We start from the raw sequence: 25,408 nt of genomic DNA, 5'->3' as shown, positions 1-25,408 counted from the left end.
CTAGTCGGGAGTGGTGCTGACTGAAAACAGATGATTTGGAGCGATTCGCGCGCCATCTGTTGGTCATTCTAAGGACTTATTGAACTACCCTCGTAATTTTTTAACAATATTGTGTTTCTTCTCGGCAGAAAAATGCGAAATTAAATATTTGTGTAACATAATAAAAGTATATATACTTTAGGAACATAAATATTTAGCTTAGCATTTAATCTGATTGATATAAACGAATTATATAAGCAATTACATGGAGAAGGTGCTCAGCCAAAGAAAATAACTTTCAAATCAGTAAAAATGCCTAAGTAATTTTATCAAACGTGCTGAAAAAACAGTTTGGCCTGGGGCTAGCCAGAAAAAACGTTAAAGTTTTGGCCAGGCCCAGTACAGACCGCCTGGTTAGTGTAAAGACTTCAAACTAGACGGTCTGCTCTGGGCCAAGCTAGTGCCAGAATATGTTTCCACAGGGGACCTGGGCTAGACACGGCGATCTAGCCTGGCCATCAAGGCAGGCCCTGGTTAGCTTTAGAGTTAATTTCTCTAGCTGGACTCAGGCATGTTCAACAGTCAAGAGCCTATTTTCGCTAAGCTTGGAACCGGTTAGGTCCATGAATAAAATTTCTATACGGGATTGATTCAATTCAATATTTTGTCAACAAAATTAATTAAAAATCCGCAGGACCATCTTCTAAGAGAAATTGTTAAAAAAAAATATTGAAAAATATGAAAAAGCGCATTATTTTTACAAAAATAGTGTATGCAGGGAAATTAAAGTTTTATTTCATATAAGAGTTCCTTGGACCGTTTTTATTGATTTTCTCAGTTCCAGTGAAATATTGGAATTATTTATCTCTTTACTTTATATGTCAGTTATTGGTGACACATTTTCTTGGTAGAATATTACCATGGAGCCTTCTACAAGTATTACAAATCATAATTTTCAATTAATTAAAAAATTTTCTGATGAGAAAAAGCCGTGAGATCAGCAAAATAAAAAAATTTACATTTTGTTTATTAAAATGTTCACAAAAATAGCCATTCTTAATTTAAGGTTACTTTTTATTCTGAAGATTACTCCTACGGATAATTAAGCTGAATTTTAAACTAAATATCTATGTTCCTAAGATATATGCTCTTTAATCATTATGTACAAGAATTAAGTACACAGAATGAAATTCAAGAATAAGGCTTACTGTTGTTCTAAAGTACTTAATATTGAGTATTTCTACCAAAGAAACATGGATTATGAACAGTAAATTCCCGATCCAACCCACTGTTCGATATTCAGAGCATTTGAGGACCGTGTTCGTGCTGAATAAAGAATGTTTTCCGAATTTAAAAATGACACATTCTAAAATATTTCCAAAATAAATGAGGACATCGGATAAACTTTAGATTTCATTAATCCTTTTCTTAAAAAGTTGTAATCACGAGATCTCATTTATATTGTTGTCAAACACCTGATTGGTTGCGGCACAGCGTGAACATGTATTTTCGATACTCTTGTCAGTTTTTTGATCTATTAATACAAATTATGAATATTCTGCACCATAAATTTTGGAAATGAAAGTTTGCAGATAAGTAATATTATTTCATAGTAATATTTATTTTTAATACTTACATTTATTATAGATAAAAGAGACAATTTTATTTGAAAATTATTTTTAATATTGGGAAATAATTCTGTTTATTTAGGTTTTATTTCAAAAGATTCATTTTGAGATTTGAAGGTTTCAAAACAGGTCGAAAAGGAATGAAACATTTTAAGACACTTTTTTATAATTTTGTAGAATTTGTAATTTATTTTAGGATAACTTAATTCTTGCAAAAAATAATTCTTAAGATTCCTGGGAAAATTCCAATTGGATTTTTAATTTCAAAAATGAATTTTGAAGGAAAATTGAAAACAAATTCAAATAATTTCATAAGATTTCAAAAAAGAATGTTGAAGATTTTAGAGGAAATTTTTTAGTTTTAAAATGATTTCCGAAAATTTATAAAATGTTTTTTAATTTCTTCCAAACTCTTAAGCTTCTCAATATTTCTTTTGAACGGACACGCATTTTCCTAACTGAAAACACTTATTTTCTTGTTCTCGATATTTAGCGATACTGCAATCTTCTTAAGTGTGAAATTAAAAATTTTTGAAAGTATCATGATCAGTCTATTATTCTTATAATAAACAATTCCATGATGATACTTATTATTAGAGACTATATTGAATTGTCTTCCTGAGGTTTCGCTAGCCATAAAAAGAACAGAGGAAATACAATTGCTATGTGAATGCAAAAGGAAAATTTCTATTAGCTACGCTTCTATCTGACTAGACAGTGTGTCTCAAGTCAGCATGAAGGCGGTACTCAAAAAGAGGACGTTGATACGAGTCAAGATAAGGAATGCATCGCACCGTTCTCCTCGACCCGCGATAAATAGCCTTTCCGCGACGCAGCCTACAGCTTAAGATCTCGTGTAAGCGAAAGTAGAGAAAGCTGCGTATCTCTGGATCAGGCGCGGATAGCAAGGCCGTTCGTAAACTAAAACGTTCGCATCTCGAAAGAAGCCAAAAACTACCTCCTCTTCAACTCACACAATATCTCGATCCACAATCAATCACCCGAGATTCGTGTGAATATTCTGAACACTTAAGATTCGATGCAACTTTCGACCGTCGAAAGTGAGCTTCAAAATTCAGCAGCATGTTCAATCGATTTTTTATATAAGAGTCCATTAAGCTAATGATGCTGCAGGCCTTGAATTTTGTAGTGTATCATGCTATCAACTCATGCTAAAGCTATTCCAAAATGTATTTGATTGGTCAGGATCTTTCAAAGAATTCATTTTTGGCTTATTAATTATCATTGCATGAAAAGTTTTTAAGGAACAGTAAAAAACTGTACCTCCTTATTGGGATGAGAATGTAATAAATGTATCAATAACTGTAATATAAATGCAGGGTTCACAGTCTTTATTCTGTTTCCCAGCGTTTTACCTGTTACCAAACTCCACTTTTTTCCCTATTCTCGAAAAAGTTCCCATTTTGCCCTTTTCTCTTTGAATATACGATATTTGAAAATACAATTGTTCATTTTACATCTACAAAATTATTCTAATAAAAACTTATAGAATATGCTACTGCGAAGAGTGAAAGCTCTTTTTTAACTTACAGAAGTATCTATCTTAATTAATTTAACTATTTTAAATTTGAGTAATTTTAAGCAAAACTATTTAAGATTTATATAAAAATTTAAAGGTAAATTATTTTTTTGTTGAATGTATACAAATGGAAAATTTTGAAAATTAAATACACACATCTTCCAATTCTGAGCCAGCCTCGAATCTGGTTGGCCCAGAATCGGATGCGCTTTTTTATGTCAACACGTAGAAATGCGTATGTAGTCTCTGAACCCGGCACTTGATGGCACTGCAACGCACAGAAAAGTGAGATGTGAATAATTATGGATAGAGCACTGTTTATTCGAGCGTATATGCCGGCAAGGGTCGCTTGGCAGAGGGGGAGTCAAGCGTGAAGACGGCCGAAGATCGGGAGGAACAGAATCGGGAGATGAGTGTACAATAAAATATGATGGTCGTTTTGTCTACTTTAAAGATTTTTCAGTTTAAATTTTAGTGACGATTGTCATTATATTATAACAATTATCGTTTGATTTGACCAAAATTCAAACAATAATTACAAAATTTACAACTGGTCTTCATGACTTTTCTATTGAATACAAATTTAATAAGTTCTAGAATTTAAATAATATATTATAATCACCTCTTTGTATTTTTTGTTGACTTAACTAATTTTATTTATTGCCGAATGCTGTTTTAATAACCATATCACGTTTAAAAGTTATGCGCAATTGTACGGTAAATGATTCATTTTATCCTTTTGAAATTCATCTCAATCGCAACATATCAAATTGTTGAAGAAGTTAATTAGTTAAAAAAATGAAGTTAATTATTTCTAAACAATTTAAGGTAAACATCTTTTCAACTAACTTTAATTCTTTACGGATTTTTATGCTTTCTTCAGAAATGCTCAGAATCAGATTCTTAAAAACGTGGCTAGCTTGGATTTAAAAATTTTTTATGTACAATAATATCTAAACAAAATATAAAATGCCAAAGTTAGCATTCTTGAAAATATGATTTTTTTTGGTACGAAAATGCCGAAAAAAGCAAACTTTAAGTCAGTATCCCTGCAACTGCACTCATAAAACTTGAATCATTCCACGACTATTGAACGTAGTTATTATAAACAAACAATGCATACCAATTTTTTATTTTTGTGTTTAATTGACTATTGGATCGATATTTAATAACAACTTATTACCAGGCGTCAAAAATTTTTATCGTAATAAACAATTTTGTGAACAATTATTTAATTTTAGTTTTTATTTCTGGGCCACATTTCTCTTCTTTATTGGACCAAATTGAAACTGTTTTTGGGAAATGATTATTAATTATAAAATGTTACTAAAAATGTATAAATGTAATTTCTAATAACAATTATATTAAACAAATGTTCCCATTGTGTAGTTTCTCATAGAAAAATAGATATTTTCCATTAAATCTTCTTGGAAGAAGCTTACCTCGATATACCGTTAAGATATTTTGCTGCAAATAAAATTCAGATTTTTATAAACAGGGATAATTCACAAAATAAGTGTTGCGTTAAGGGGGGGCGGGGGTTCTTTCCAAGTATCATTCTCCATTATCCAAATTGTTGGAAAAATTATTTTTACGGTCTCATAAGAGAAGGTATCAGAAATTGTATAAGATTTGACCCCCCCCCCAGTTTTTGTAAAATGTCCACGCTTTGAGACCATTTGAATCCGAAAAAGAGGGTTTGTTTTTCATGAATGTGTCTGTATGTATTTCTGTATCTATGTATGTCTTGCCTGTGACCACGATATTTTTATAAAGAAATAATATATCAAATTCGCTTTTGGTACATTCTATATGCGGTTATTTCTATTACTTGGAAAGTTCAACGATTTATCCTTCGATTCGATAAAAAGAAAATGGTCAGAATAATAGCATTTGCAAAATTTAAAAAAAAAACAAAGGAAAATTTGAAGCCAAGTAACGCACGATAAGAGAAAATTTAAGAAAAAAAACATTACTTTTTAGAAACCATACAAAAAATAATAAAAAATTCCATTTTGCGTTCAAATTATGCAAGATGCGAAAAAATGTGAGACGATAAAAATTGTGCAGCTAACAAGTTAGGAAAAAAATGAATAGACGACAGTTGTTCATACAAAAAAGAGCTACACATTTTTTATGTTTAATTTTTTGATGGGATGCGTAGTTTTTATTTTAATCGTGAAAAATAACACTAAGAATAAAAAAAATTATTTTTGCATATCCAACACAAGGTATGAAAACAATTAATGAACAAAAGTTGATCACCTCAAAAACATCTACAAATTTTGTGTGAATTATTTTTTGCTAGGACATACATCTTTTGTTTAAATCCTAAAAAATGACATTGAAAATAAACAAATCGAGTTTATGGAAAAACGTTACAAGGCGCAATAAAATGTTAATGAACCAAATTGTTTTTTGTACGAAGCGTACTTTAAAAATGAAAAACAATAAAGTTATTTAAATATCAATTCATATTAGGAATTTTAATATTATAAATTTATTGAAATGATACATTTTCCAGGGTAGCTGAAAATAAAAATGAGTGAAAAATAAGGAACAGATATTAAAGTAATCATGAAAAATAAAACTATTCTACTACAACTGGATATTGAGACCTTGGTACTCTTTAATAATATGGAGATAATGGAATAATATCGAGACATTGGTACTCTTTAATTAAGCTTATCCACGTTGCAATTAATAATATTTAATTAATTTCGAAAGTTCAGAATCAGTTTCAATTAGGACTTTTTCCTATTCCCGCCTCACACATCCTACATACAAATCAGATGACACCAGCAGTTACACTGTTGGCAGATAAAACTTGATGAAATATCAATATAAGTTTGTACGAAAGAAGAATTGATGGAAAAAAAAATTCTACAAAAAACCAAGCATTTGACACATATATTGAATAGAATGTTTGTAAACAATTGAATTTATTTACTTTTAACAATATTTTAAAATTTATAATCATTCCTGGAACAGTTTCAATTAAATGTAATAGCAAGGAAAAGTGTGGCTTCCAGGATAATATAAACGAAAAATGAATTATTGTTGATAAAATTGTGTATAACAATAAAAATATTCTATAAGTATAGATGCAACTATACCGATTAATAGTCAGATTATTGCAACAAGTTTTTTACAGATAAAAAATCATATTGACGAAGATGCTAACTTTATCACTTTCCTTGTTTAAATATTATTGCACACAGATGGAAACAGGAAAATCTAAGCCACCCAAGTTTTTAAGAATTTTTTTAGAAGGAAATTTGTAAGAAATTTTTTTAAAAGTTTTTAAGAAGAAAATTTATCAACCAAGATAAAAAAGTGCCTATTTTTATCACGTGTAAATTCTATAATAGTTGATAATAAAGGTTTTCAATTGAAAACCGTTCACTCATTAGGATTTTCATTTAAATTAACATGTATCATTGTGTTTACAATAAACTCTGAGTATATATATGTGTGTGTGTGTGTGTATGTGTGTGTGTGTGTTAAGAAAGTAAGTTTTCGAACATCGAAGAAAAAAGTATAATCTTAAGCAATATTTTAATACCTTTTTCTCCATCAGGTGTCTTGGCTATTCAAATTATTTACGACTCGATACAAAAACACATCTCCAAAGACATAATTCGTAACATAATCGTTCTCAGTCATGAATAATTCATCCCTGCTGGAGTGGATCGTCAAAATGTACATGCCTAAGGCTAGTGAGACGCTTGAATGGGGCAGAATAGGCCTTATAAGACTCAAATTTTCTTCGCAATATATCACTCATCATTGAGAAGAAACTAAAACACTAATCGAAAAGCACAAATCTATGTAGAACAAAACGAAAATCGCAAAAGTAAAACTGACTCAAAATTTGTATTTAGTAATAATCTGTGCATGGTGAAAATCTGAAGCCAACTCATTAAACGGTATAACAAGATCGAGATAAAAGGTCCATAATGAAGTTTTTAACTTTTCTTCAGCCAATAAGGATCTCTCCCATTCATTTGTCGTTTTGCAATATTTTTTCTCTATTTTTCCAAGCTTGACGCCTCAAACAATTTCGTTTCACATTTTTACGAGCTGATCAGACAGTTCTAACCTTTAAAGAATGTAAAGAGTTCCAAGAAAGCAATTTTTAATAATCACCGCTTTTTATTTTTAAGGTGGTTCAAAAAATGATTGTCAGAAGTAATTATTCTGGAAGATATTAATGATAGCTTGCACACGTAGAAACTTTATTTTGTAAAATAATTTGATATTAAAATATTTATTTTTACAATAAGATAATTGCAATCCAGGAAATATGTCACTATTTTCAGAATCGCATTAACCTGTGAAGCTGTTAGTTTATTGGAATATAGTAATAAATGAATGAATAATTGTCCTTGCATCAAAAGAAAGTTTCGATAATCCCTGGCAAAGAGTTTGAAGTTTAAAGACAAATAATAGGAAAGACATTCTTCCTATGTTCATTCTACGTATTTATATTTTTTTTTACAGAAAATAGGAAAATATAGCATGGACAGGAAAGCAAAAAAAATCATTCTTAGCTAAAACAGAAAAAAAAACATATTGAAAGAGAGCAAAGCTGACAGGAATCGAACACGGTTCCCCGAGACAGCAGAACGAAGACTTTTTTCTGTGGTAAAGCAAATTATGAGATTAGGGATTTAATCATCCTTATTGTACAATCCTACTGAGAATGGTAATTTTTCTAACCTATTTTGCAACTTATGTTATTTAACGGGTAGTAATTGTAACTACGGTTTTATTATTTACTTTGTAAATAATAATTTGCCTAACTTCAATTTTCTATTGAAAATACTTGTGTTTCTAAATTTGAATGGCAATTATTAAGTTTGGAGTATATTTGTAATTGATTATGGAAAAAGTATTTCTTTATATCGCGGTGGCAATTAATACTATTTTCTCGTCTGTATCCTATATTGCCATTGAACTTTGGTAAATATAATTATTAGGATACCAAATTTTATAATCAATAATTTCTCCGTGCAGGTCGAATTTCTAAAAGATTCAGTGATTTCGTTTTGAAATCCTATTTTAGGGAAAAAGATTTAACCCTTAAATGCCATCTGGGGTCATTTGGACCCCAAGGTTTTTTTAATTGTAAATATTTCTATAATGCTTGCTTAAAATAAACTTTGTGGTGTAGTTTATCGTTAGTCTGAATCCTGAAGTACGCGTTGCTATGCTGGTGATAGGCCAGTCGCTCAACAGTTGTTGAGGTCAAGAAGGTTGAAGCGTAGAAGGCGTGGGGTTCTTTGAACCCCATTGTGTCATTTACGTAAATTACAGTTTGAATTCGAGTGAATTTTTACACTCATCCGAGAAGGCATTAAATTTGTGTAAAATTTGCCCCCCCCCCCCCCCCCCCCCCCCCCCGCATCAGTTTTTGTCAAAAGGTCCACGTTTTGATACCCCCTTCATCCGAAAAACAGGGTTTTACGGGGTCTGTCTGTATGTCTGTCTTTATATCTGTCTGCCTGTAATCACGATAACTTTTAAAACAATTAATCTATTAAAGTGGTCTTTGGTAGACACCTTCAGTGTCCTAAGCTAAGTGTTAGTCAGCCATTTTGGATAAAAATTCTAAAAGTGAGCGCATTTTGAAAATTTTTCGACCACATTTTTTCATGATTAAAAAATTCTCTGTACACTTGTTCATAGTACTTGAAAAGAAAAATGTTAATTTTCGATAGCCCTACAAGATTATCATAACAACTTTTTGAATTATCTCGAAAAATTGAAAATTCAAATTTTGACCGCACAAAAAATAATCAGAAATTGTATTTTGCGAACAAACCATTGAAGATAGAAAAAAAATTACAAGACAAACATCGTGCACCCAAGAAATATCTGAAAATTTGTTATTGATAACTTTTTTATAGGACACGTAGTTTTTGTTTTATTTATAAAAAAAAAACATTAAAGTTAAAAAAATTAAATTTTTCGGCACTTGAACAAGCTAAGAAAATGTAAATAGATAACATTTTTTCACCGAAAGTAGAGCACGATAAATTTTGAAAAAATCATATAATTCGATTGGCCTTTGGTACACTACTTTATTGTCCTAAACTATAGGTCAAGTTCATTAGCCAGCCATTTTGGATAAAAAGTCAAAAAGCGAGCGCATTTTTTTCAACGTTTTTGTGAATAGTTGGTCGTTTCCGATGGTAAGTGTCACAAGGTAATTAAAAGAAATGCTTATGACGCATCATTAACCATTTTTATCACAAACAGCATGATTGCATATCATTTACGTCGCCGCCAGACCATCCGAGAGACACCTTTTAAGGATGATGACTATGGTACAGCTATCGATACGAGGTTTGAGCTAAACACACTTAGACTGTAATTTTTTCCACACGGAACATTCCTTGCATACTATTCTTAGTATTTTTTTTATTGGCAACCGGTTTTTGATTATTTTCGTACTGAATAAAATGAGTGTACATGAACCAGTAGTTTTGTTTCTGCTTATCCTGATTTTTTGTGCTTTATTCTTTCAAATAATTAATTTTGTTTGCTATTAAGACTAATTGAATATTAAGCAGCACTATTCAGTTAGTAATATCGGAAATTTTTATAAAAAAATATTGAAAATTAAAACAGCGATATCAGTTTGAATACGAAATGTCTGTTTCCCACATTTTTCACTTATTGCATTTTTTCACTGTATAAACCTTTCCATTTTTTTAGATACGCAAAATCATTCGGTTGACAAAACTTTCAAGAATATCCACAATAAGTCTTAGGTGGGTATATTCAAAACTCGAGAAATTATTGACAGTTTTCTATACGGTGCGAGCTCTAACGTACCCCGTGTGGCATCTCTTGCTATTTTTCTCACGTGTAGCATTTAAGGGTTAATATATGCTTAATTTATATGCAAATTAAAAAAATTCCTCTGAACCGAAGATATAATACATGAAAATTGAGAAATAAAATAGTATGTTGGTATTTATACAATTTTTGATAACATTAGAGTATTGTCTTTCTTTATAATTTACTTGTTTTTTTCTCATAGTTTGCATACTTTTATATGGCTATTCGTTCGTGGGTTTAACGATTCTATCATGAGTTATTCAAAAATTCCATTGGCATTTACATACAGAAATGCGAAGAAATGATTGATTAATCATGTCAAAAAGCCAATCATTTTGATATTTCATAAGATTGTGTAGGAATTAATACATGGATTGTCTCCCCTTCGCTAGATGAAAAGATTTGGAGAAGATTAAAGGAATTTTTTGAACTGTACCTTAAAACGAATATAATACTAATCAATACAGATAGTCGAATGTAAAGAATTTTAAAAACCAATCAAAAAATTGGTATTAATGTACCAATTTTTCAAACCTTAAGACTATCGTTCTGTAAATTCTATCATAATTAGATTGACCCAATTTGGTTATTCTCAATTCCAGTAAATTCATTATTATTTACTATGAAAATGAATACTCGAATATCTAGTTTGCAGAGTTTGCATTTGCAAAGGAAATATTTCATAATAAATAATTAGTATCCACGTTAGTATTAAATTACCTTTCCTCAAGAATGTGTAATTTTATTCTAAACCTACACCCACTGTATTCAGCAGGAGTTTCCGGAAAGCTTTTCATCGTACAAGAATCTTTTTACGTGATGCATAAAAGGCTGTGTGAGTCATAAACCATTTCAATCGTTTTCGACGAATGAAAACATACATACGACCCATATGACTCCGCACAAAATCAATAATTTTTTTAGAAAGCGGTGATATTTTCATTGTCTGGAAATTGTTTGCTTTTCCCCTATAATGATTAATCTTAAGGATCAAGTAATGCTCATTTTTCTTACGTTTTTCCATATATTCACCTTTTTCCACGCCTGAGCTCGAAGCGATTTCCGAAAAGAAGTAATTGCACCTACACAACACTAGTTGTACTCGACCGAGATTTTCCGGCGCATATTACAAAACATTCATTGTTTTCTGCGAAAAAAGGGAATTCGTAGGCGCTTAGCAGTTTACAAGATACTAGAGAATTCGCGAAGGCTGTCAGGAATTTTGCCCCCACGAGTTTTGGGGAAATTAGAAGGATCTACTTCAAATTTATTATAAGCCTACGCTTTGGTAGTGAGAAACAGTACTGTTTATATAAAAAACGCGTGCATTGGGCGCATCAATGTGTTTAATTACAATATTCCAAAGATATACACTTAAATCTTGAATTTTAGTTAACTTATAAAACAAATAATTAATATGTCACGTACATTAACTTTCATACTTATTCCAAATAAGATCACCGGGTTTTGAACAAAATGTAAAATTCGGTTTTTAACTAATGCAATAGAAAGCACTTTAAATTGAATGATTCTGAATTAAAAGGTTTAAACTTTAGATTGGATTATTTAAAATCGAATTTTAGACTTGAAGCGTTGTTAATTGAATAATTTATCATTTATAGTACTTGGAACTGTACATTTTTTAATAAAAACGCCAAACAGCGAAGGCTTCAAACTTCAATCATTGAACAATATTAAATGGAAAAATACTAGACCACATTTTTGAAGGTTTTTCAGGTCACTGGATTTGAGTATAATGCTAATTAATCCCTGCTCAGAGCCTGTCTGCTTCTAACCTCAAAACCGCGAAACCTAATCTCAAAACTGCCTCTAATGAGCCAGAATAAACGATCTTCCTGGTGTAGGGGCAAAATAAGCCCAAACGACGTTATCTTATGTTTTTAGGTTCGCTGAGCGTTTGTGTCATAAATCATGGCTAACCCAAAAAAAACCGAACATTACTTCAAAAGTCATCTCAATCCGCGATTCTAGCCGATTCCTTCGAGAAGGAGCAATGGCTTCAATGTTTGGACGTATACGACACTAGCAAGATTATGAAGTTGTCCAATCCGAATTTAAGGTTACTTCGTGCCCTCCAAAAGTTTCCGACTGGCTCAATAGCCCGTTTTTTCTGAAAAGCACAAAGTACTCGGTAACAAGCGTTGAGTTCAGAAAAATTAAGAATTTTTATTCCTATGAATACGCGATTTTTTCTTCGTCTAAAAATCCCCCAACGGGAACAGAAAAAGTGCAAATCCTATTCCTCTCAATCGACTTAGTAAAATTTATCGAAAGCATTTATTTAACCTATTTTTCATTATTAAATCTTTTTATAATTTATAAATTCGACAAATATTCAGATTTATATTTATTTATATTTTAATAAATTATTTAAATGTCTTAAAAAATGCAAAAAATAAATCTATTCAAATGTGTGAATTTAAATAATTTTAACTTTAGAGAGGTAGAGTTGAATAGGTGAGAATTAAAATTTCAGAATTTGCATTTTGCATGAAGGAATAAAAATAACTTTTTACACATATTTTGTGAAGTAATTAGAAGGAATTAAATAGAATCAAAATATGACCACTTCTGACGAATAAAAAATATCTCTGTGAGGTGCGTTACCGGTACAATTAGAAGGAATTAAATATGTTGAAAACACGATCGACGTGAAGTTGGCACAGCAACTATGGAAAAAAGTAATTTTATCATATGGCATCGTTTGATGGTCATTTGGTTGTGTTTGGTAGCCCACTTTTGACATTTGGTGGTAAACATTAAAAAAGTAATCAAATGTTCAAATTTGGGGTGCTAATTTCATGATAGCACCTCACTTTTTAATATTTTTGAAATTTTCTTGCGGGAATCGTTTAGTGGTGTTTGGTAGCCCACTTTTGACGTTTGGCGGTGAAAATTGAAAAAGATATGGAACTTTGAAAAAAATGACTAGCACCCCAAAATTTTAATATTTTGAATTTTGTTTGCACCAATCGCTCCAAAACCGTTTGGTGGTATTTAGTAGTCCACTTTTATTGTTCAACAATTAAAGATAATGAAATTATTGTAATATTTATAATTTTCTATAACAATAACAAGCCTCAGCGCGCAGATGTTTCCGTGCATGCCAGAAATACGACAGAAGATTTAAAAAAAACACAAGAAGCGATTAAACGACCAGAGATGACTATCGAGAGAATAAACCCAAATTTGAAAAAGCCACAGTCCGTGGACGGGTTGAACTCTACTTCTCGGGTCAGGGTGGAAGAGATTGACCATAATTTCTCCTTTCTGAATTCGAAATAAGGTCCAGAAGCAGGATTCGACTATTTAAACGCAGATTTTCTTTTCGTAGAAAATTAACACCAACTTTTGCCTGTAAATTCTAATGAAATTGTTTGGAATTAGGATGGCAATTTAGTTTATGTCGAACTCCGTTTAAACCAAAGATTAGCTTTAGCCTAAATTTAAACGCGGTTAATTTATTTTTAAAATTGCAGTATTCTTTAAACGTAAGAAATTACGTAAAAAATACGTAAGAAGTTTATATAATAAGGAATTAATTTTGATACTTTATTAATGCTTTACAGAGATTTAGATCTTAAGGGTGTTCGATCGATGTTCTAACGTCAAAATTTAATCTTTTCGTTTTAATTCATAAATTTATAATTATATTTGAAAAATAAGTATCGCTACAGAGCGAAAATATATCTAATTATAATTTTCATAGAGTAAAATAAGGAAATCGAATTTTGAGGTTGCAACATAGATGCAAAACGTTTAAGGCAAGGTCGACTAAGGGGTCAAATTTCCATATTTGAGTAATTTTTATACACAATAAAATTTGTTATTATGTGTACCACCATTTAATTAACATGTGTTGTCTTCCATAATTAAACCATACATTATTTATTAGTTGCCATATATCTCATACGAGAACGGCGTTACTGCAGAGATCATAATATAAAAATATGCGATGATCACTTTACAGATTCTGAAAGAAACTAAATTTTCTTACGTCATGGGACACAAAATAAATAAAACAAAGTAGTATCGAGTGGGGTTGTTTTTTCAACGTGGAAAATTAATTGCGGCAATGATAACATTAGTCGTTTGCAAGTAAATGACTAAAATACAAAAATTAGGAAGAATTTAGAAAAAAAGAATCAACTTTATAAAAAATTATCTTATTTCTACTCTATGATATTTTCAGATTTAGTATTTTATATAAACAAGACAGATATTTTTCACAAGTGTGAACTTGGTTTTCAGTAATTGTGCAGGGAAGTGTTCTTAATAAATTAATAAAATACTAGAATATTTCAGTAATGAAAAATTCGATCTTGAAGTAGAGTTTAATCCGTCCACTGACTGTGGCTTTTTAAAATTTGGGTATATTCTCTCGATAGTTAGCTCTTGTTGTTTAATAATTTCTTCTGTTTTCTTTTTTTAAATCTTCTGTCGTATTTCTGGCATTCTTTAGTTTTAAAACATTCGCGCCGATGACAAGTACACGAGTATACCCCGCGTCCGCATGCGCGCAATTTATTGATAATGTAATTATTTCTAACAAATATAAGTGGTTTAGGATGTGAAAATTGTATGGTTCGATTTTTTGATATATTATGAAACAAAAAATTTAATTTTGAAAATGCAGAAATGACTTCGTATTCTTTGCTAGGTGCAGACCATCATAAATGATCAGAATGTAAAAAAAAGAAAATGAAATTTTGGAATCAACTTGAGGAATTTATGGGATTTTAAAAGAAGTGCAGATCTGATCAAAATATTTCCGTCTAGCTCTTTTAAATACCCGAGCCCATATTTTGCGGATCGGGTCTCTAGTTAACCCGCTCGAAAATATTCGTATCGGAGCTGTGCATGCTATATCTGACTCGGTGTTTTTAGGCTCGAGTCTCTAGCAGTCTACTGCAACCATAACCCTCACAGATGCTTGCTGCGCAGTAGTACTATCACTACATATTTATGGAAAATTACAAATACTATTAAACTGGTAGTAGATCACAATGTTCATTTGCATGCAAGTTTCTCTGAGCTCTGGAGAGACAAACCGAAAGTTCCGATGGACCTGCCGGAAAAGTTCTGAAATTTCATGGAACATCAAAAGTTTTTCAATGCTTCAGGGAATTTGACAGGATTTCATATAGACATTGTAAACCGAGCCATCGTACGGTACTGACGAGGTTTTTAGTGTTTTAGGTTGGTCCAAAATTAATCCTGTAAAAATTCGACTTCCGACTTTTGGTGATTCCCCCTCCCCCTCTTAATTTGTTCATTCTTCAAAACAATAAATCCCTATTTTTTAATAGGTTAGCATTAACCCACCTTATAACTTTTAATCAACCTTCCCCCCGACGTCGTTTAATAGTGCCTGGAAACTACATTTTTGAATTTTTTGCTAGAATCGTTAATATTATGTCTATCAAAACCCCTATAAGCTACTTTTATGGGATATAAAAAAATGTTTGGCGCGAAATAAACCCCTTTCCAGCCAGCCGGTGAACGTTTTCTAATTTTTAAAGCGTTTCACTGATAATTGTGTTCCTTCCTCGTGATTCACGAGAAATACTGCTTAAGGACGCTTTTGATGAACATTAAATGAATTATATATGTTGAAAATGAAATTATTTTAAACGAAAGAACTTCCATTTCAGAAAAGAAGCACCGTAATGAACATTTTGTGAATACAGTATGAGTTTTATTACTTTGAGTGTAAAACTGTAGTTTGGACTATCAAACGATCTTTCCAATCTTTCAGGGAAATTCTTTTTCTTTCTTTTGCAGTTACTCCCTCCTGAAGATGACATTTTTAGTTAACAATTTTGTCATTTGGTTCCAAATGATTCTTCTTTGGTTAAGGAAATCAAGTTTTTTGTTAAAAAGTAGAATTTTTTTGATTAACTCAATTGTTTTTTTTTTATTGTAAAATTAAAATGCTTTTTGGTTGAAAATTCATGTACTTTGTTAAAAATTCGTACTTTTGCTTTTAAAATTAATCTTTTTCGGTTCCAACATGAACTATTGCATTTTTTGTTGAGAATCCATCTTTGCATATTGGAAATTTAACTGTTTGGTTAGAAATTAAATTATCTTGTGTAAACTTTAACCATTTGACTGAAAATTGAATTATTTCATGGAAAATTGAACTCTGGTTAAAAATTGTATTATTTAGTTAAAAAGTAACCTTTTTTGGTAAAAAATTCAACTAGTTTGCTGAAAGCTCGTTCTTTTAGATTGAAAATTCATTTTTTATGGTAGACAGGTAATAAGTTTGGATTGAAATAAACAAATAAATTTGAATGCTGATCCTGAAATATCAATTGTTAGGAAAAATGAAAAATCGGTCAGAATAAAGTCCGAGAATTTTTAAATCTGAAGTTTTTCGGCCAATCTGTTTAAAAAAAAATTATGGTTAAAAGAATTTAGTTTTTTCTTAGAATGAGAAAGACAAATAAAGACTTTGAGTGCCCACTTTCAACCCAACAATTATACTTTTTTTAATTTCCTTTTTTTTGCTGCTGCCAATATGTCGATACGATCTCTAATGACATGAACATGGCACTTAGCGTCAAAAGTGCGGGAGACATTGGAATGCAATCGTCAACATTCAATAAATAGTTTCGCTGGTTGGCATTTGTCGAGCCTGATGTCGAGATCGGCTCTCAATCTTATTTCTTTGTGTCATTTCCCTCCCTTTTGGTACATAGCCCCGGGAAATAACAGCATGCATCGTGCTAATATGATTGTATGATTTTAATTCCGCATGAACAATAACAATAGGCACCTAGTCTCGGTGACCCAGTTTAGAATGTAGATTATGCATAATCGGGTGCAGCGATGCTGACATCCCCTCCATTCTGAAATAACAATTGTAAACCTATTTTCTATAGTAAAGCTGAACTAAAGGAAGTATAAATAAAATTCTCGCAAGCTTTGGTTAAAGGCTGAAAAGTACAAGGGTGTATGAAGTTTCAAATAGTTAGTTTAAAGATCAGTTTACAGGGAGAACTGTTTTTAAGCTTTAGAATACGTATTTCATAGAGACATAAGAGAGGCAGGACAGTACATCAAGTTTCATTTGCATTATAATGCTATTAAAAAAATTACCAACTTTTGAAATAATAGGGCTTCTTGCAATATTCTAAGCCCTTATTACAAAACTAAAGTTTCATAGCATCTATTTTAACTTACTTTCAGAGTAATAATTGTTTGCTTTATTCATTCTTTAATTTAGTGATATTTATATAATTTTTTCCATATTCAAGAGTGTAGAAGACGATTATGTTTTTAGTTATTTAATCAAAAATAAAACAGTGCAAAAATATCTTTCATCACTGTGAATGATGCGTCTTTATTATTTAAGCTTCATTTATTATTTTTCTCACATAAATGTGCCAGTTGGAAATCACTGGTGTGTTGATGGTCACTGGATGTTTTCTCTGATATTTTCCCTGATATAAACAATTTTAGGTCATATTTGTCACATCTTTATGTTTGGAAGTAAGTCAGTCGAGACAAACAATGCTTTGTATTTAAGTTTTCGGTGTTTCCTACATCCAGTCATTATAACTAGATTAAATAACTAAATATTATGGAAAATTAAAAAACAAATGTTTGAAGCTCTTCTTTATAAAAAAGAATAATAGAAGATATATTAATTAAAAGTTACGATAAAAATATTTTACTCACGACATAGTGAGATATTCAATTATTCAGTTTCAAAAATATAATATTTAGAGTTTTACAATAACAGCTAGACATTCCGAACGCTTTCTTCGTGAAAACAGCTAATTTAGCTACCTTCAGTTAAAAAATAAATGTTAATTAAACAATTTGCCGGTCTTCTTTTAACGCTTCAGTATGGCTGTTAATAAAATCGAGAAAATAAGCCAACCATAATTGGATGGAAGCTAAGCATCCAGTACTCTATATTTTACTGACTGAGTACTGCTTTTCATCAACAGCAAAAAATTCATTTAATTTGAATATAGATTGCTGTCAGCACATACGCACACACACATACACACATGCATCATATATATACATATATCATATATATTCATATATACATACATATATATATATATGTAAAAAATCACTGGTAAAAGAATTGCGATCTGAAGTTTTGGCTGTACTGGTGTCGGCGCGAACTTGCGAAACTAGATTTTTAAAACTAGCATTTTTAACATGTTGAATATGGAATATTCATCATAAACAGTGAAAAGACACCTTTCCTGTTAAAACTGTTTTTGTCAAGAAAACAATTATTTTACCATGCCATGTAAGTTTCAACACACTATCAGCTATAATAAACTTTAATTAATGCATATAGAAAAAATTTAATTAAAAAAATGGAAAAAGTATAAATTATGAACGATCAGAAATGAAAAACGATATTTAACCTAATAAATTTAGAGTTATAATTGTTCAGAAAGTGAATATTTCATTTGAAAATACAATATACAACATGAAATGCATTTTTTTAATGCGAAAATTCCATTCCGATCAATCTTAATTGTTTTCATTTACTAATCGTTTGAAAATAAGTAAAAAAATAACGGAATTTATTTAACAGAAATTAATATGCATTCTAAAAATTGTAATATGTTTTTGCAAGTTCAAATTTGAGACACATTGAAAAACATATAGGTAGTATTGGAGCGCGGCTGATCTCAATAGAGATAGAGAATGACTCATTTTCAGTTTTATTTCACAACTAGTTTTATCTTTCTGAAAAAATTTTAAAAAAATTGTGTTAAACTATTCATATTAACTTAACTCGGGGTACCTAACTGAAAGAAGCTTGCCTATGGGATTTTTTGTTTGATTATGGTCCCTGGTATCCCATGATAGTTTTCGATAAAATTTTAAAACATAGCCTGATTTATTTTTAAGTGCTAAGCTGAAGTGATTATATATTTAGGAGTGTCCTGTTATCATTTTACAAAGCTTTCTCTATCAAATGTTTTTGATGTTAGTATTGTAGACCAGTATATTGGCGAGAACTGAACACTTAATTAATTTTTGTATTGAAAATATTAATTCAATTCCTAAAAAAACTTGTACCATTAACAAATTATGAAAAAATAAATGATGTTTCCTTTTGTAAATCACAAATAATAAAGCATAGATATTTAATTTTACATATATAAATAAAAATATCATTCTTAAAAATCTATATATTTACAAGGACTGATATAATATTACTTATGATAAAGTTTCGAAATTATATAATTTGTCTTTTTTTAAAGTAAGTTTTACGATTTTTCATTCTAATTACAATTTAACTATTCACGTGTAGATTATAATTTTTGATTATTTGAGTATTACGTAAAGGTTTGAAGAGGCGCAAGGTCGTTTGTCTTATAGAGTGCGCAATTTAATATCCTCTGTATTAATAAATATTATTTGAAAAAGATAGAAATACCTGGAAAACCACCGGATTTGTCAGGCATTTTCTCTAGGTTTTACGTAGACACCTTGTCAATCAAAAATGTCATGTTGATTTCATAACTTAAATTCTAATTTATTAAATGATTTTCCTTTATTCCTGGATAATAAGATATTTTAAATAATATGGAAAATGCTCAATAATTAATGAATTCATTAACAAAAATTACCTTGATACGTCACTGACCGCGTGAGTACACAACGTTGTGCACGAACGCGTTGCGTGTAACATGAAAGGTCAGACGGAGACAATTTTCGAATGGATGCCTGTATCGAATGTCGATGATTCGTATCAAATAAGAAAGTCTCCACAGTCGTCCCTCGTACGGTCTCAAACTCACGACAAGTCGAAAGAATGCAAACGCGTTTTCCCTGATTCCGCAACCCGTCACTCCTTCCCCTGCCAACAAAAGCTCTCCTTTCATAATGAAACTCTAAATTCTCCAAATATTCTCCTCCATCTACCCCTTTCGTTAACCTTGATCTTAATTCTCCTCACAAAGGAGAAATTCTCCCTTTTGACCTACCGTGAATTAACGGTCGGAAGTTTCCTCAGAGTGCTTTATTATGCGACCATTAGAGAATGCAAAGCGGGAACATTCATATTCCTCATGTTTAAACCAATGTTCGGATGCTGTGCCTCAAAACCCCTCTCTTTTTACTGCAACATTAGTAATCATTACTTCAAGGAACAATGGAGTAACGATTCTGTCATCGCTACTGAAACGAATGCTATTATACAATACGATAACTGCATATTTCATGTAAATCGCGAATTTCTACCGACTTTGTCAATTAACTAAATGATTTTCTCTTTAGAGATCATAACTTTAATGTCTCTACCACAGGACTTGTCTAGAAAGTGAGGCCTTCTATTCAGAAAGACTGCGAAATTAATAGTTTGAAAACTTTAGCATAAACGTAATGCTTATTGAAAATATTCATTCAGTGTAATTTAATATTTTACGAAAATGAGTGGGATCTAAAGATAAAGGAGTCGTAAATTTTTAAAAGACTTTTATTAAAGATCTGTCGCTTTCTTCTGGGAACAATTGATGTCACTTACTTTATAAAATATACATACACATTTATATTTATATAGTTTTGGTCGACCCTTAGAAAAGTAAGGGCGCCCCGGGAAGATTTGGCGGTTGCTGAAAGATGGAGCAAAGGAGCGTGATGGAGGAAAGGATAGGAAGGGATAGGTAAAGGATAGGAGTGGGGTCTTAACTTTTGAAAAAGGAAACGGGAGGCGTCTATATTACATATCGAGTCTCACTTGCGGACTTATCAAGTCCGTCATTTCTCTCCTATTTTCCTAATAAAGAGATTCTTTTTGCACCTTCGCGTGGAACGTCGAAATGCTGTTCTTCATCACGCGAAAGTACCGGTAAACATTTTTAATGAAAGGTCGCGATGCAATCGTCCTATGACTTATAATTTAAACGAGAGCTACATAGGCTTCGTCCCCGAACCGACTGAGGACGATAATCGCGCGATCTCGCGAATCACGTTTTCCTTTTTTTATAAATGTTTCGTTTCTGTGTAATAGCTTTGCTTTTCGTATAAAAGCTCCGTTCAATTTTAAGAGGTTTTGACTTAGAAGAAGCCGTCTCCGGTGGGATCATTGAGCCATGGGTAGTTATTAGGGCATCGGATGCAGGTTTGGAGATTGATGGTTTCCCCGGGAACTTCCTTTGATGTAAGTTTGCACGTATGGGGCACCCAGCAGGCTGGTGGTCCATCCACGACACACTTATCCCTCCAGGATTCAAAGTTCTTTGATTCGGTCACAGTTTGGGGGTTTTGGATCCATTGGATGACTTGGGTCATTGTAACGAAATAGACATCGTTGTGATTTGCCAAGACTTCGTCGATCCAGTAGAGGAAGGCATCGAGGAATTCCGGGTTGTTCTTTAACCAGGCTGCGTGGAAGTAGAGACCAAGCGGAGCACGATTTTGTTCATAATGCCTGTCGAAGTTGTGATTTAAGAAGTTGTAGAACTGGTCTCCAGTAAGGATGTTACTGCAAGAGTCGACCATAGCACAACCTGGAAGGTACTCGTCGTTTTGGGGATCCTCTCTTCTGTCGAGTTCGTTCATCACCATTTCCCAGACTGCGTGTGATCTGTAAGTGGAAAGCAAGATTTGTTTAGATTTCTTCAATCTTTCTTCAATTTATATGTTTGACGAAGCCTACAATACAGTTATGAAAAACTACCTGGTTGGACAGTGTTGTAAGTTTCCGTGACAGCGATGGGGCATTCTGAAGTACATGGTGTAAGGCCATAGAGGAGGATTGTTGAGGGCCGAAGTGATAGTCGAATCATATAGGAAAGCTTGTTCTTCCATCATTGTAAATTGGTTGTTGCCTCCAACTCTGAGGTATGGTGCTCGGACTCCAACCACACTGTTGTCAGTCAAGTTGGCGTATTTTTCGATGATGACCCTCATGCCTGCCATCTCCTTAGCCCAGTCATCTACCGTGGCGTCGGACCAGAAGCTCTCGTCGTCGTTATGTCTAAACAAAAAAATCTTGATTAGAGACCAAGTGTTCAGAAAACAAAGAATATCTTCAGAAACTCAGCAACTACCGTCACCACAATCTAGCTTCCATTACCTCTTCCGGCGTGTTGACACCTTGTGGCCATTTTTCCTGGGATTGAAAATACGTAGTCAAAGCCATTGATACCGTCTCCAATTATTGTCGCTATCTACTAGTGCAGCTTACTAAGTATTATCAATTGGGATAGATTGGAAGGGATAGGGTTTTAGGAGGGTATAGGTGTTCTATATAATTACAAGTCCTGATGCACATACACTTTAGATAACTAATTAGTTTGCATAAATGACAACATGCTTTTAAACAAATTTTAATACATCTAGAATAATTAAACTAAGAAAGCTAAGTGTTGTGCTTGGGGGCAGGGAGTTGTTCATGCGTTTTGTGTTTAAACTAATGTTAAAAATGAAGGTTGCATTAGGGCAATTATTCTTACGAGATGGAGTGAACTGCGATTTCGTGTCCCTTTCTGTGCATTTCCTGGACAGCGGAATAGTTGGTGTATTTGTGGGAAACGAAGAAGGTCGCCTTGATATCACATCCATTAGGGTTTCGACGTTTGCCATTGAAAATTTCCTTATACAAGCCAATGTTATTGTTATTTATGGCATCGTCAAAGGTGATGGTAATCATCTGGGGAACATCCTTGAAGGGTAAATCACCTGGGATTGTAGTACCATCCTCAGAACAGAAACAATCTGGCAATACACACACGGCAGGGTCGCAAGGTGGTGCTCTGTTAGGGTCATTGTCCATATCTGAGGTAAGAGGACAAAATTTAATCTTATAAGTGATGATGAGTCGTATCTAATCAAAATCAAGATACAAGATCAAATCGGGATGCAAGATCTGTAATCGAGATCTATTATTTCATTAGATTACTTACCACAAATATTTTCATCGGAACCATCAGCACAGTCTTTTTCACCGTTACAGAAGAGACCTCTCTCTACACAATCCTGGTTTCCGCAAGCAAGTTGACCTTCTGGACAAAGGGGCTCTTCGGTGAAAAGGATGGGCTTGGCCTTCCGTTCTTTGTTCGTAGACTTGCAATTGTGGACTGCATCTTTCCAGTCACAGGTCTGTTTATCGATGTCAAAGTACAGTCCAGCGGGACACCTCAGAGCCTGGATTCCGGAACTGGTGCACTGGATAACATCTCGACAGTTATCTCCTTCTCCGGTCTGAAGTCGGAACCATTCACCAGCATCCTTGTCCTTGCAAAATTCGTCCTTTACATTATCCTTTTTGTCATCTTGTCGCTTCCATCGACTCAATACCGTTCCCTCTGAAATCGTTTCATTGATAACCAGCTTTTCTTTTCTCTTCGATCACAATTTTTAAATTGTTCTTGGGGCATTTTTAAGATATTATTTTAAGCCCCTAGTATTAGAAAAGTTTCATTTATGGAGGGCGTTATGAACATTTTTTCCATAGTAATTGTATCTAAGTTTAACATTGGCTTGTCGCTCATGTTGACCTATCCCTCTAAAGGCGTTATCTATCATTCGAGCGGCCGCCTGTCATAATTTAGCTCTAGAGTTAGAAAATAAAAAGGGGATGGTAAATTTCTAAATTCAGTTTTTATTATTTTCGAAGGAAAACTGGTTACATACTAATCAAATATTCTGCCGACCACTTCAAAAAGGCACTAAAATAGAAAATGATTTATTGAATGCCAAATGTCAATGAAAAATTATCCTGAAGTGTAGTGATAATAATCGATTTCAGAAGTCAAGGGTTTAATTTTTTAATCTGGTAACTTCGTAAGAACACCGAAAGAATTAAAATTTTCCATTTGGAACTATTGGTTAAAAAATGTATATTTTCGTCTTTTTTTCTGAAATATAAATATCAACATTGGTATTGGTTCACAAGGCGTGAAGACATGTTAGGCTGTAATAATGGGGCAAAGCGGAAATATTAACAAAATTAATGATAAAATTTACCCCGATGGGTATTCTGAGACTTTATTTTCCTGAAAGGGCTGGAAAAAAATAATTGTGCCATAGACAGTGAAGTTGTTCCACATAACTGAAAAGTGGGGTTTAAAGGTCAAATTCTACTTCAAAAATGAAATAGGTTTACGTTAAGAAAATGATTTTTTTTCATTTTTAAGGACTATATCCAAGTCCGAATATAGTAGTTCTTACTGCACCGAGGGGTAAATGCAAAGGTTAATTAAAGAGCTAATTCAATAGCAAATAATTTACGGATTATTTCACTGGTAAATTCAAGAGCAGCCCTGTGTTATAAATTAAGACTTCGTTCAAGCATTCAATCTTGCTGGTTCCAAAGAGTATCATCGCCGAAAGGAATTATTTTTAAATAGAAAAGATAAATTGTGAAATAGGCTTTGCAATTGTTTAGAAATACAATTAGTAATTTATTTCGGGGCTAATTAAGGGTAAATCAAGGTGTAATCTATAGGAGAAATTAAGGGTTTAATTTTCTGATACCAAACTGGGATCGATGTCAACTTTCTCTGTATACTTTAAAAAATGTGTAGGTATTTCGTGTTAGAGGATGTATGATATCAGGTACCAGTCGCGTAACCCTTAAATTTTGTTTTTCGTCTTGTGACGATCGGGGAAAGTTGTCCCCACTATGTTCGGGTGCCCGGGGCACGGGAGTGACGTCATCCTCTATCCGGGACCAACCAGATTCTTGGCTTTCACGTTCTAATCTCTTATGCAACTGTCGTCATGGTCGCCGAAAGATATTTCAAATAGGTGTTCCGGTCAAGGGGCAAAAATGTAGAAGAAGTAAGAAAAATTTTGATCTTTTTTCGTATTTTTAAGGGAGGGTTTTTCCTTTCACGATGATCCCTTGAAATGGTACTGATGGCACTTTTTACTCACCGGAAAGGGTGAACGCGACTGCAAAAAGCAGTATTAGCGAGTACTTCGGCATATTCCTCGCCCTCACCCGCATCACGGGACTATCGGTATCCTGATCGTAGACCCCGTCTTTTCTGTCTGGTCACTCTTCGCGGCACGGAAGTTCTGGAGATGGTATCACTATTACTTCCGGGGAGAAGGCGATCGCGCGCGTGCGCCTACGCGAAGAAAAAAGTAATATCGCGTAATGTAAGGGTGCGGACCTTAAGACTTATGTACCGCTTACTAAGGACTGGCTGAGGCGCGCCATTCACTGTGCTTTATATTGCCACCACCACTACGTTTCTTCGACGGTCCCCTCTTTTGTGGATATTGCCGACGAAGACTCTTCAGGTACGTAGCATGTTCATTTCGAACTAGGATACTTTCTTTGGGTCTGGAGGTCTGATAAGAAAGATGAATAGGATAATCGCCATCCTGGAGTAGAGATAGAAGGGTGCTCCAAAGGTAGTGGTGACCTTGAGCCTTAACTTACATT

The 25,408-nt window shown here is 32.7% G+C and overlaps 1 protein-coding gene across 2 annotated transcripts; it reads right to left on the bottom strand.

Annotated features, from left to right (window-relative positions):
• Positions 1–20,471: 20,471 nt before the first annotated feature.
• LOC117166898 lies at positions 20,472–25,161 on the bottom strand. Of its 2 annotated transcripts, XM_033351337.1 has the most exons (6): positions 24,892–25,161; positions 22,917–23,318; positions 22,467–22,788; positions 22,088–22,123; positions 21,689–21,988; positions 20,472–21,595 (listed from the first exon to the last, which is right to left on the bottom strand). In XM_033351337.1, the coding sequence occupies exons 1-6, from the start codon at positions 24,962–24,964 to the stop codon at positions 21,067–21,069; spliced, it is 1,662 nt and encodes a 553-aa protein (XP_033207228.1). In that variant the 5' UTR covers positions 24,965–25,161; the 3' UTR covers positions 20,472–21,066. The 2 variants fall into 2 exon arrangements, with proteins under 2 accessions (XP_033207228.1, XP_033207229.1); XM_033351338.1 differs by lacking the exon at positions 22,088–22,123.
• Between the last annotated feature and the right edge of the window lie 247 nt (positions 25,162–25,408).

Source organism: Belonocnema kinseyi, chromosome 2 (assembly GCF_010883055.1).
Source record: "Belonocnema kinseyi isolate 2016_QV_RU_SX_M_011 chromosome 2, B_treatae_v1, whole genome shotgun sequence".
Classification (NCBI taxonomy): Eukaryota; Metazoa; Arthropoda; class Insecta; order Hymenoptera; family Cynipidae; genus Belonocnema; species Belonocnema kinseyi.
Note: the sequence above shows the minus strand (reverse complement) of the source record. Positions and strands in the feature narration are given on the sequence as shown.

Bases quoted from the DNA above. Each gene is read 5' to 3' on its own strand.
- LOC117166898 (XM_033351337.1), bottom strand. From the start codon at position 24,964: ATGCGGGTGAGGGCGAGGAATATGCCGAAGTACTCGCTAATACTGCTT. The intron at 22,124-22,466 runs GTAAGAATAATT...TTTCAATCCCAG, and splicing joins ATCGCAGTTCACTCCATCTC to GAAAAATGGCCACAAGGTGT. The intron at 21,989-22,087 runs GTAATGGAAGCT...TTTTTTGTTTAG, and splicing joins GTGTCAACACGCCGGAAGAG to ACATAACGACGACGAGAGCT.